The sequence below is a fragment of the Ovis aries genome, chromosome 14 (assembly GCF_016772045.2).
Source record: "Ovis aries strain OAR_USU_Benz2616 breed Rambouillet chromosome 14, ARS-UI_Ramb_v3.0, whole genome shotgun sequence".
NCBI classification, from domain to species: Eukaryota; Metazoa; Chordata; class Mammalia; order Artiodactyla; family Bovidae; genus Ovis; species Ovis aries.
This window is the reverse complement of record NC_056067.1, coordinates 12988539-13001795: the sequence shown is the minus strand read 5'-3', so window position 1 is coordinate 13001795 and position 13257 is coordinate 12988539. Positions and strand designations below refer to the sequence as shown.

Below are 13257 nucleotides of genomic sequence, written 5' to 3'. Positions count from 1 at the left end.
CGGAACGCTGGTGTGTGGGGGGATGGTGCGGGGGGGGGGGGCGGTGTATGGGGGATGGCGCTAGGGGGGGCCGGTGTGCAGGGCGGGGAACGGGACGCCAGTGTGTGGGGGTGGTGCTGGGGATCGGGGTGGTGATGGGGGGCGGGGTGCGGGGGGGTGCTGGGGGGTTGTGGGGTGGTGGTGCTGGGGAGGGGGGGCAGGGTGCGGGGCGGGGGCCCGGGGGTGGGGGGCGCCGGTGTGTGTGCGGGCGCCGGGGGGTGGGGGGCGGTGCTGGGGGTGCCACCGGTGTATGTGTGGGGTGGTGCTGGGGGGGGGTGCCGGTGTGTGCGGGGTGTTGCTGGGGGGCGGTGCTGGGGGGTGGTGCTGGGGGGCGGTGCTGGGGGGCGGTGCTGGGGGGCGGTGCTGGGGGGTGGTGTGCCGCCGGTGTGTGGGGGGTGGTGCTGGGGGTTGGGGGGGGGCCGTGTGCGGGGCGGTGCTGGGGGTTGCGGCCGGTGTGTGGAGGGGGCGGTGTGGGGGGGCGTGCCGCCGGTGTGTGGGGGCGGTGCTGGGGAGGAGGCAGCTCCCAGGAGGAAAGACTGCGACAGCTGCCGTGGTCATAAATACATTTATTTCATGTACTCCATTAGAAACGCACAATTATAGCGCTGAGCGCATCCATCCCCCTAAAAAAGTAGGTAAGCAACGTCTCCATCAAAATCATCAGTCGTCTCCTGTGAACATCTATCCTTGTTACACTGAACAGATCACACAGCAAAAGGTTTCTGCTACTCCATTTTTTTTTCGATTTTCTTTTTTGTTATAAACACCATAGCAAATTAAAAAAAGCTGTTTAAACAGAGAAAAATATCGCAGTTCTTGATTTCCAGCGTGCACTTGACGCAACCGCACTGTGCTTCCCGCTCCTTCCCTGGACGTTCCAGGAGATCAAAAGAAACAGGGTCTCCGGGCGAGGGTGGCAGGGGCTACCATTGTCTTCGTTTCCCAGGGCACTCTCCCCATGGACGGGTGCTCGGATGCACTTCAGCAGCACGCAGGCAGGCCCCTCCCGTGCAAAGCCTAGGGGCGGGCGCGTGTGAACGGTGTAGGTGGCAGGGGCCAGCGTGCAGGGGTCAGCACGCAGCGGCGGCGTGGCTTGGGTCTGGGCGGGTCAGCAGCCTCACTGGATCTGGATGGCCCCGTGCTCCAGCTGCATCTCAGGCTGCAGGGTGGGCTGCAGGGCGTCAGCCGCCTGCAAGAGGGGAGAGGGCTTTCCATCAAAGGGCCCAGGCCACGCCCGGTCACAGACATGCGTGGTTTTCAGGCACAGAGTAGAACACACACCTGGGCTGGTGGCCCAGGCACTGACAGACCCGGGGACGCCAAGGTCCCTCTGCAGGGCCTCCGCTTTACCCCCACCGGCCCACCCACTCACCCCTCCCACAAGTGCCCCAGCACCCTCCCCCCCAACCAGCACTGGGTTCCATTCCCACCCTGCTTCTCACTGGGGGCACCCTCCAAGTCGTCAGCATATTCACAGGTTTACGATAAGTCAAAGGGAAAAATACAGTCTTAGAGTAAGTCACTGACCACGCATCTCAGCCACCAAGAATGGGGCCCCCAGAGAGAGACGGTCTGGCGGTTTTTGGGGACTCCCTAAGCCACTGGCCAAAGGCAGTGGAGGCGGGCTCCCCTGGCATGAAGTTTAGCTGGGTGGCTCCTGGGGCCACGCAGGGGAGGCAGAGGCCCCAGTGGGGCTGGTGCTGCTCCTCCGACTGTGGCTCAAGACTGTGCTTTCTCAGTGCAAACATCCCATGGACATAATAGCGTTTCCCGATAGTGGGGGTGGCGGGAGTCAGGGTGTCTGCCCGCCAGTCTGAGGGCTCAGCAGAGGGCTCCTCCAGAGGGGCTGGGTTTGAGGACGCTCAGGAGAGCATACCTGTGTCACCCCCGCCCCAGCAGTCTGAGCCTGACCACACCCTGACAGACCCCGATGATTCTGCCTGTCCTACGGGCTTGGGCACCACACGGGAGTCCAGGTCTGGCTCCCCCAGACCCAGGGGAGGTCATGATGGTCTCCTGACCAAGCACCATCACTGGGGGTTACAAACCCACACATGGGCCTGCAGGACCTCGGACCCTGGGCTGGCCCTGCCCCAACACGAGGAGCAGCAAGGCCTCAGGTGTACTTGATTTGGTCTCTAAACTCATAGGTAAACATGTGCCTGAGAGCATCTCAAGAACTGGTTTCAAGCTGGTCCCTGGGCCAGGAACCGACTTCTCACCTTCACACTTCCAGGCACTTACGAGAGACAGAATCCCAAGTGAGCACCTAGGTCCACACGGGCACCTCTCACGGTCACTTACCTTCCTCACGGAAGAAGGTCCGAGGTAGAAAGGCCCAAGCGTGTCCACACCTGCAGGAGCCCCGGGCCCTGTGCACTTCCCGAAGGGAGGACCCACCTGGGCCGCAGCGGTGTGGTCGGTCACCGGCGCCAGCTGGACGTACTGGACCTGGATGTCGCTGCCCTGGAGCGGCGAGCCGTCCACCCCTGTGGCAGCCGGGTCCGAAGAAGCCACTGCTATCAGCTGGGCCCCCTGGAGCACCTTGAGACACAGAGAAGACGCACGTCAGCACAGAGGACAGGACTGAACGACGGAACAATGATTCAAACGTGCAGCCGCATCCTGGCAACCTGGAGACTTCTAGACCCCCAGCCTGGAGTCACCCTGGCAGGAGCTGGGGCAGAACAGCATGCGATCGCCAGGCCCCAAATCCCACAGCAACCTGCCTGAGGTGTGGGGGACCGACAAGCCGCCGAGTGGGCAAGAGTCAGGCAGTGCAGACGTACCGCGCTGGCATCGCTCAGCTGGCACTCGCCCTGTGCAGGGATGCTCTGTGAGCCGGTCCCCCTGGCTGCCACCCCTGTAAGTCTCCTGCCCTGACCTTGCCCCCTGCGGGTCCTGGACTCAACCACACGCGTTAGGTGCTACGTCATTGTCCTGGTTTTGTTGTTGTTGTCCTGGTGAAAGATCCCTTAATAGATGAATTTAAAGTCAAGTCAAAAACTATCTTTTAATGAAACTTATGAAATCATGGCACTCTGGTCCTGGTGACGAGCTGCCACCCCTACAAACGAAAGGCATCTATGGTACTCTAACAGAGAGCTCTTCCTCTTGGCACTGCCAATAAAGTGACTTTTCACACGATCTGCAAAGCTGATTAAATCTTAAGAATTACAAAGTCAGAAACCCCAGGATCTAAACATGCAACATTTATAATAAGGAAGGCAGGCCCATTACCAGCCTAGAGGGTAAATAAAAATAAAAATAGTAAAATGTTCTCAACTGGGAATTCATTCCAAATACCATGCCCTTGAACATTCCCACGCTGGTTTGGTCTTGATAAGCAACTCAGGAATGAGTTGAACCCTTACCTTGTGGGCCCTCCAGACTCTTCCAAGAAAGCCACTCTCGGCACCATCCTCCACCCCCAAAAAGTTCAGGGAGGGGTCTGTTACCCAGGTTGGGGGGCGAGGCCAGCGATGGAGACAAGCATCTCCTCCGGAATAGCGGCTCTGACTTCCTTGAGAAGGAGGACCTGCTTCTCACCTAAGACGAGCGAGCCTGGAGCAAAGGCACCAACCAGGCCGGCCTCCGATGCTCTACCAGGAAACGCCCAGTGTCCCAGCCTCCAGGGCTGCTCCGCCCACCAAGCCACCTTCTCATCCCAGGTTTCAGTTACCCGCGATCAACCGCAGTTCAGAAATATTAAAGGGGAAATTCCAGAAATAAACGTGTCCTAAGGTTTGCTGTTTTGGGCTGCGAGAGGACACCCTGCACCATCCTGACCTTTGACTTTGTGCCTCCACCCCCCGCCTCGTGAGCCCTCAGTGGTGTCTCAACTGTCGAGGGGTCACAGGCTTCCCCTACTTCATGAGGGCCCCCAAGCCCCAGAGCAGCAATGCTGGCCACATGAGGTTATCTCACTGGACCTGATTTACAGATTATACGTCACACAGGTGTGCACGCACAGGAAGAACACAGCACGGGTTAGGTACTATCTACTGTTGTGGGCATGCTCTAGGGGTCACGTGACACACACCCCTGCAGGTAAAGAGGGGCGATGACAGGGAGGATGGCCCCATGAGGAGCCCAGCTGTGCCACCCGCCCCTGACTTAAGAACATGTCTTCTCAAAGCTGGACAGGTCTGGGACAGGAGCAGGCTGTGGGGAGTGGTCAGGAAGCTGGCTCTGCGATGCTCCCCACCCCCACTGGCCCTGAGGCTCTGGCAGGAGCCCCCAGCTGGAAGCTAGGATACCACAGCTCTGCCAGGAAGCGCACCCAGCCCAGCATGGGGCCTGCACAATCCCACAAAAGACAACCCAAAGGGCCTCAGGGAGTTCTGTAGCCCGGGCCTCTCCGGAGGGAGGGGTAGGGGTGGATACCCCACCAACAGTCACAGCACCGGGAGCAGGGCGCTTCTCCTGGGAGGATAAACAGAGCAAAATGCTTTGCAGGCCAACTGCACAGACACCGCGGGCTGGGCCATGCAGCCTCCCGAAACTTGGTCCAGCGGGGACGGGACGTGCTGACCTGGATCCTAATGGGTGACGAGGACGCCTGCTGACGTCAAGTCTTTAGCTCAAAGCAGCAGGGTCCCCGCAGCACCCAAGGCCATGAACCCACTGGACACCAGCCAGGGGCCTCGCTCTGGCAGGGGACCAGCCCGCAGTCAGAGGTCCTGCCGGATGGCGAGGGCCCAGCACACCTGGCCCGGCTCCCATGTCTCCCAACAGCGAGCTGTGACTCCTTCCTGCTTGCAGGCTGTAGGGTGGGGAGGGGTGGGGGCTGGGCCCTCAGGAACATCTAACTGGGCAGCAGCGAACTCCCAGGACAGCAGCCAGGAGCAGCACGCCAGGCTCTCAGGACTGGAGTGGGAGCCCCGGGGCTGCGGAGACACATCTATGTGGACTCGGGTGCGGCTCACACCACCTGACTGGCCTCAGTTGCAAGCTTCCTGCGTGTTTCTGGAGCATAGCCCGTTACTTTCAGACCAAAGACAAATGGCATGGGGCTTGGATGTGGAACAGCCGACCGAGGGATCCCTGGATCTACCAGCACTGCTTTTCTGGAGTGCGCACATCTGGTTCTCCTCTATATTCTGCCAATTCTGAAACTCTGTTTAATACCCAACGAAGATAATGCGAAACTGGTGCAAACCCTAAAATAAATGCAAGGAACCCAAGGACTTTTCAGTAATATTTAGAAACAAAATTCTGAACCCAACCAAGAACCCACCCAGACAGACACACACCCAACCCCAAAACACAAACCAACCATAAAACCCTCAAGCACTCAGAAGACAGGCTTTCAGCTTAGATGTGTGGCCAGAAATAGGCCCAGACCCCACACCTGAGGCTGCCTAGAGGAGCCAAGGTCACCGACCGGTGTCTGCGTTTCTGCTTGAACCCCTCTGGTTAAGGTAATGCAATCAACTCAACCAGTGGACTTCTCCAAATCTGGATGTTAATTCAAAGAGCAGCTTCTCCCATGACAGAAAGACGAGGAGGTGAGAGGAAGATGCCCCAAACTGACAACTGGCCAGGAGACCCAGCAGCACAAAATCTATTTCATATGTTCGTACAGCAAATGCCAAAAATAAGTAACGATTCCTAAGCCTCTAAACCTGAGGATGAGAACACGAAGCCCCTACCTTGGATCCTACTTTGAGTTCCTGCCCAGGGTGGTCAGACACCACCACAACCTCCAAGGAACCCCAGTAGACACAGACAGAACCGAAGAGAGCTGAGCAAACAGTACTTCCTACATGCTCCTGGGGCCCACAGCACGAGGCCCAGCCTGGAGATTCCTCACAGGAGGAGTCGGGGCTCCAGACCATAGATCCAATGCTTTAGGAAAGATGCTACAGCCAGCTGCCAAGCGGGCGCTTCCATAGCTGACAGGCCAGCAGCAGAAACCAGATTTATAGCCCGGGCGACGGGAGATGCCCCGGGGACCCGGTCTTGGCACCACAGGGCAGGCGGCAGGACAAGCAGCCTGTGCCCTCTGCTCCATGCCTCCTTGCAGCATCGGAGCCTGAGCTGCAAACACAGTCTGGGGGCAGGAACACAAAGCCTAGAAAAACACAAGAAAGCAAAAACACAAGTCTGCAGACACGTGGTATCCAGCCCACCACTTCAGAGGCGGCGTCCTTGGGAACAACTCTTAACCATGAGACTGAAGACCGTCTGGTCAAGTGGGGGGTCGAGGGGGAAGAGGGTGGAACAACTCAGCCAGAGTCAAGTCCACAGCCGCCACCTCCCCATGGGCGCCAGGCCTCAGTCAGGCTTCTAGAAGGGGCAGGTGGGGTGGGTAGGGAGTGGGTGAGATGGAGCAGGAAAACAAGACAGGCTTTAATTACACATGTAAGTGATCCACCCTGTCCCTGGGGAAGGGAGAGGGTGCCCACTGTCACCCTCATGGCTAAAATGCCCACTGAGGATGCGGACGCCCAGGAAGCAGAGCTCAGGCCTCCCTCGCTCCCCTGCCCTGCAACTGTGTACTCGGCTCCTACCATTTCCTTCTTTAGTTTGGAAAACTCACTGCGCAGAACCACGAAAATTACTGTTGGGTTTACTGTGATGGGACAAAAAAGAACTTCTCAAAGACGTGGCGCAGTCTTCCTACCAAGTTTAAGTCAGCAGGGAGCACCCAGCAAATACCCACTGAGCGATGGCCACTCGGTCCAGCTCCGCCCTGGCTGTGGCGCCCCAGGAGCCTGCCCCACCCTGCCAGAAGACTGCCCAACCCCTCAGGAGTCTGCTCAACACCCCCTAGTCACCTGCCCCCGCCCCTCAGGAGGAGCCTGCCCACCAGAGGCCACGTCTGACATCTGATTTGACACACACAGTCAAGCAAGTCTCTGGGCCAAAGCGGCCTGCACCCCGTTCTGCCCCTGAGCAGCACTGTCCTGGGTCCCACATCCCTCCTGAGGCAGACAGGTGCTCTGGAGTCCTTCGATCCCAGAAGCCCAATGATCCATCATGCTAGCATGTGGAGACGGGTTAGATGAGGCCATGGGACGGGGCCCGTGAGGGCTCAACGCTCCCCAGGAGGAGGTGAGACACATCGAGGAACCACGTGGAGACATAACCAGCAAGATGGCCCTTGCCAGCACCCTGGTGTCGGGCTCCCAGCCTTCAGCCCCGTGGTGCACACATCTGCACCTCCCCAACGGTACCCGGCTACAGCCGCCCAATCCAGATGGGTGGCAGGAGACAAACGCCCCAGGCCTTCCCACGTCCTGCACAGGGAACTGGGGGCTGCGTTGAGGCAGGGGTGCCACTGGAAATAGCAGGCTCACACGAGAGTGCAGCCGACTACCAACGACGTGTCTGTCTGCACATTGAGCACAGACGCCGCCCTGCTGCTGGCGTCAGGATGACACGCACACGACTGTGGCCGTCATCCAGCTTGCTGTGAGCAGACAGGCCCTGCACGCCGCTGAGACCACCAGGCCAGTGGGCTTGCAGGGGAGCAGGGCCTGTAGGGGTCCTGGAGCCGCAGTTCAAGAGCCGCAACCTGGACACAGGGCACAGGTGTCCTTGTTTGTTACCCCGCGCACCCCTTGGCCTGGGAGAAAGTGGGGACTCAGGCTAACTCACAGGCCCAGGACCACAAGCCAGAGAAAACAAGCAAACACAAGAGGCTTTGAAGGCACTGGGCGACCCCTTGAGGCCGCCGGGCACACCACTAGGCCAGAGCCAGTCAGGAGGGCGGAAGCATTAGGAAGGGTCAAGCAGGAGAACACAGATCAGACAGTGGGAACCTCAGCACACCAGGTGACTCTAGAGAACTCTCCCTCTAAAGGGTACTCTCTCTCCACCAGCCTCCGTGAAGAAAGGGGTTTGAGCCTTTCTCTCTAGCTCTTTGGCTTCTCTCCTGGCCAAACACCTGCCCATCTCTCCTCATCTACCTGGGGTTACCCTCTAGCTCTGGGGAGCTCTACTCAGATGCTAGTACAGCGGTGCCCCAAATGTAAGACCCCCCAAGCAGTCACATCCTTAACGCTGACTTGTAAGGAGCCCCCGCTTTCCTTTCTGTTTCAGCCAAACTCCGACTGCTGTGCCAGTGTCCCTGGGTGGCTCCCCAGCCTCTCGGAGCCGTGTCTAGAAGGCCTGTGCAGCTAGGAGGTTCCTGCCACCCTCCACAGGTCAAGCCTCTGTCAGAGGTGTCTGCTCCAGAGTCCACGTCCACTCAAAGCCGTACCACTCACCACAAGACAGCCACCCTCAGAGTCTGGGCGGGCCTTCGCTGGTCAGCACAGGTATGTGTGTGTCCATGCAAGCACAGGTCACATGGGAACATTATGGGGACACGGCTGACAGCACCTGGGCCAGCTCAGGGGCAGACGGGAGGCAGCACTGACGCTCACTGCGGGGCCGCTCAGTGAACCGTCTGCTCGGTTCACTGTGGGGGTCAACGTGAAACGTCAGCCTGTACTCTTGACATCAGTGACTGTGTCTGTCTACATGTCAAAATAATTCTAGATCAGTTTTCTACCCTGAACGCTCAGGCACCTGTCAGTTCAAGGGTCCTTCCACCCCTCCCTCCCTCATCTCTCACACACAGTACCTGCCAGGTGTGCCAGACACTCTCCAACCCAGTGGCACGTCACACCAATTTCACTTTACTTGGGGGCAGGACATTCATCTCAGTACCTGACTAGAGGAAATGCAGCAGGAGAAGCCACCCTGATTCCTCGGAACCTTCTGGGCCAGAAGTCGACCTCTACTGTGGAGGCTCTGCCAGATTCTGAACACGACTTCCCCAGGGCCCAGACTGGGATCCCGCCCACCAACCTCAGACTCCAGCCCCATGAGAGCAGCGGCTTTAGTCTCATGCCCAGGCACCCTGATCACACTGCGCCCTGATTTCTAGGGGTGCGATTCCTCACACCCACAGTGAAGTTAACCTCAAGAGAACTCCGAGGTTCGCTCACAAAGTGAGGGAAAAAGTGGGAAGTGGCGCTGTGCTTGGAAGGCCGCTCTATGCAGTAGCTCTGCTGCCACATGGCCCGAGGGCACCCTCATGCCCCGGCCCTGTGAGAACTCGGCTCCCACTCCACAGGTCCTCGGGTGCTCCTGTTTCCCCTGGCATGCAGCAGCCCAGTGCCAACTCCAGACCCCGTGTGCCCGAGTCCACTGTCTAACCTCGATGCTGCGCGCAGGGCAGCCATCCCCCTTGAGACTGCAGCCCCCAAGTCCAGACACACCAGCGCTAAGAGGATAGAGAACCGTCCTCCAGTGTCTATCTCATGGATGGTCACGGTGCCTGGAGTCTGCTGGGGAAAAAGCTGGGGCCAGGCAGACAGGAGGGACACGTCCCCATGGCATCTCCCATCTCCCGTCCCCTTGACTGTAAAGAAGTGAACCATCTGGAGAGACAGCCAGCACTTCATGGGGCAGCTCCATCAGAGGGCTTGGCGTCCATCCACCCTCCGCCAAACCAGAAATGGACAGAGTCAGCCTGTGGAGCAGGAGGGGAATCTCGCTTCATCCTGGAGGACAGCAGCTCCCTGACGGCATCTGAAGCAAAATTCTTGGGGAAGCATCCTTAGCTGCTCTGTGCCATCACCCAAACACCAGGACACTGGCCCAGCACTGGCGTGGCTCCAAATTGCCAGCAGGCCCCTCTCGGAAAACAGGCAGGGACAGAAGAGCTTCAGAAGACTCCAGAGAAATCACCAAGCCTTCCTGTGTAGAAAAAGCTTTATAACTTGGGCCGCACTGAAAACAAATTTGGAATGACTCAGAAGTCACCATTTTTCAGCCTACTGAGCTGTGAGTTTCAGGTAAGCTCTCCTCTGTACGTTTCCAGTTAATAACTCATGTCTAAAATCATCAATGGATATATGATACGTTTTTAAATGGCTTAAAAACAAAAGTGCAGCAAAATGCCTTCAACCAACAGGTATCTTACAGTTAACTAATGCTACTACACTCACTCACCAACAAGGAATTACTGAGTGCTGAAAAGTCACACTACAGTGGGTGGGTGAAGAATAGAAATGAATAAATAAAGTTTCGATCTAATGGAATCAAAGCTATTTAATTGAACATTTCAAACATATATTTGAAAATGATAAAATGGGTCAGAAACGACTCTCCAATTTGAAGGCCTGTCTCTCCTCCCTTGACCGGCTGGAGTCAAAGCCTTTGAGGTGAGACTTGACCAAAGGGGTTCAGGGCCGTGGGTGATCATCCAACAACAGGAAGTGCCTTGGCAGTTTTAGCTACTTGGTCTCAACCAACATGAGCCTCCAATGACAACGTGATTCCAACAACCTACAATACCGGAAGCATGTACACAAGTAACTACAACACGCAACTTCCTCTTAAAAGCATTACCATACATTTCCAGCCCAAATCTCAATCAACTTCTTCCTGGCCTTGTCCAGCCTGAAACCATCTTGTTCAGCACAACTCCAGGGACAGGTGACAGGCTTAGACTGACGTGCCCGTGGCACTAACTAGTTACTCTCAGCCTGAAGCTGCCTTCCCTGCTGCCCACAGGCTCAGGAGACACTGAACGTGAATCCTAGGCGCTGGGTACCCTCCCACAGCCCCAAGCCTCCTTGGGGACCAGGATTTCTGAGGAATGGAACTGGGACCAGGAGACCAGGGCCGACGGTGCCAGCTGCCTCAAGCAGGGTGACGGCCCACAGCGCCACACTCAGCGAGACAGAAGACACAGGGCTGCTTCTCTGACTTCTCCAGGATATTTCTGGGAAGCAGTCAACACCAAACTTTCTCTGCATCTGACCTTTTATAGATTAAACTATATTTTCCACCGTTTCTAGTAGAGAAGGCTTTTCCAAGAGGGATTAACCCCAAGCTACCTAGGTTCTCCAAGATGTGTGTCTGCATTTTGGCAGGAACATATTTTCTTGAAGGAAACACTTTTCTTAGAAGTGAAGTGACAGTGTGTGCTGGTGACAAGGTGTCACAGACCATTAACAGTGGACTGGAGCCCCAGGGATGGCAGAGACTGATCCAACGCCATAGATAAAGGACCCTGCACACACACCATACCACCCCCTCACCCCCCCACCCACACACACACAGCCCTTCCTCTCATCCACTCCAAAAAAGATCTACACATAAAATGTTGGATACTTCCCATCTCTTCTAATCTTTTTCCCAGCTGGGTGTATAAGGCCTCGTTTTACGGAAAAAATTCTGAAAGTTACTGAAATTCAATTTTAAGTTAAGTATAAGGACGCACACAAAAGCCAAAGGTGTCGAGAGAGGCTTTAGAGTCTCAAGAAAGCCAGAGCTGTTTATCTAGATCCTGAGGAAACATCTCACAGGTGCAAGACAAGAGGAACGTGGACACATCACCATGCGGCCTGATTTTCTGTAAGCCACGTGAACTGTGCGTATGTGTGTGTATACATGTTTGTGTGTGTCTGGCATATTCATCACTACAGAGATGGGCTTACCAGAACATACCCATCTCCCAGGTTTCCAAGTGTCCTGATGTCATTCAGCCTGCAGACACACATAAACCTTTTTCATACACATTTTAGATTACATTAACCACACTGTAAAAAAAAATAAAAATCTTCTACCAAAATACGCATCTAGTTGAAACAGTATCAAACCATTTCATTGTTCCCAATATAAAAAGCACGACTAACACTGCAGTCTTTAAAGATTTCTCATGTGGCAAAAATCTCCAAAATATAGACAAAATCGGGCCCGATTCAAATGTTTCAACAGATACGATGCTGCCTGATGACAGAGTAGAGACATCCCACTAGGTTATAATCGCCTGACCCACAAATACCCCGGCTCCATAACCAGGCGCCTGCTGAATGCATGGAGCCACAGGCGGGAAACAGCCTACGGATCTGCTCTCACCTTCCTCACACACCCACAGTCAACAAGGGGGCTGACTGACACGACAAAGGCGCCAGCGCCCTCCCAGGAGCACACGGTCCTTGGGTGCTGACGAGCCCTGCAAACAGAGGCGCCTCTTCCCAACAGTCTGCTCAGGAGCACAACCTTTAGTCACATGAATAAATGCTGGGGTCTTTGCTTTGTTTTCTTAAAACTCCCCCCAAACCAAGATGAACAGAATGCAAAACATACCCCAGAAATTGTGTAACCCTAGATTTTTTTAAATCTCAATTTTTTAATGCAGAAAAGGACATCTTAAGACTAAAGCAAAGAGGAACTAAAGAGACTCTTGATGAAGGTGAGACGAGAGTGAAAAAGCTGGCTTAAAACTCAACATTCAAAAAACTAAGATCATGGCATCCAGTCCCATCACCTCATGGCAAATAGATGGGGAATCAATGGAAACAGTGAGAGACTTTATTTTCTTGGGCTCCAAAATCACTGCAGATGGTGACTGCAGCCATGAAATTAAAAGACGCTTGCTCCTTGGAAGAAAAGCTATAAGAAACCTAGACAACGTATTGAAAAGCAGAGATATTACTTTGTCAACAAAGGTCCATCTAGTCAAAGTTATGGTTTTTCCAATAGTCATGTATGGATGTGAGAGCTGGACCATAAAGAAGGCTGAGCACCAAAGAACTGATGCTTTTGAACAGTGGTGCTAGAGAAGACACTTGCGAGTCCCGTGGACAGCAAGGAGATTAAACAGTCAACCCTAAAGGAAATCAATCCTGAATATTCACTGGAAGGACTGATGCTAAAGCTGAAGCTCCAACACTTTGGCCACTGATGCAAACAGCCAACTCATTAGAAAAGACCCTGATGCTGGCAAAGAATGAAGACAGGAAAAGAAGGGGATGACAGAAGATGAGATGGTTGGATGGCATCACCAACTCAACGGACGTGAGTTTGAGCAAGCTCCCAGAGATGGTGCAGGACAGAGAAACCTGGCGTGCTGCAGTCCATGGGGTTGCAAAGAGCTGGACACAACTGAGCGACTGAACAACAGCAGTTCAAGAAACTCTTAACGATACACTCTAATAATAAAAAACGCACCCAACTTCACCATCAGCCAAGTTGCCCCAACAACAAAGCACACAGTTAATAGTCGTGTCAAGTTTCTCAATGTGGATTTTATGCCACTCGGGTGGGTGGGCTGAGGTTGACACTAGGGCTGACAGGATAACCACCAACCCACCTGCCTGAGCAGGAAGCTCACTTTCAGGGCTTATGGTGCGTGAATCACCCAGCAACCGTCTCCATGGGAATCTGCCAGGCCTCTCCTGGTGCTCGGGCAGGACCCTGCCTCTATAG

At 55.3% G+C, this 13257-nt stretch overlaps 1 protein-coding gene across 6 annotated transcripts in view; it reads right to left on the bottom strand.

The window, feature by feature from the left end:
• Positions 1 to 588: 588 nt before the first annotated feature.
• The window catches only part of BANP (BTG3 associated nuclear protein), a 70653-nt gene continuing 57984 nt past the window's right edge, over positions 589 to 13257 (bottom strand). For 4 of the 6 annotated variants that reach the window (XM_060397901.1, XM_027977723.3, XM_060397900.1 and 1 more), the window contains 2 exons: positions 2344 to 2583; positions 589 to 1228 (listed from right to left, as the gene is read on the bottom strand). In XM_060397901.1, coding sequence (XP_060253884.1) covers positions 1157 to 1228; positions 2344 to 2583 — 312 coding nt within the window. In that variant the 3' untranslated portion in view covers positions 589 to 1156. The remainder of the gene's footprint in view (positions 1229 to 2343; positions 2584 to 13257) is intronic. The other 2 variants (XM_027977725.3, XM_027977728.3) reach the window with 1 other exon arrangement.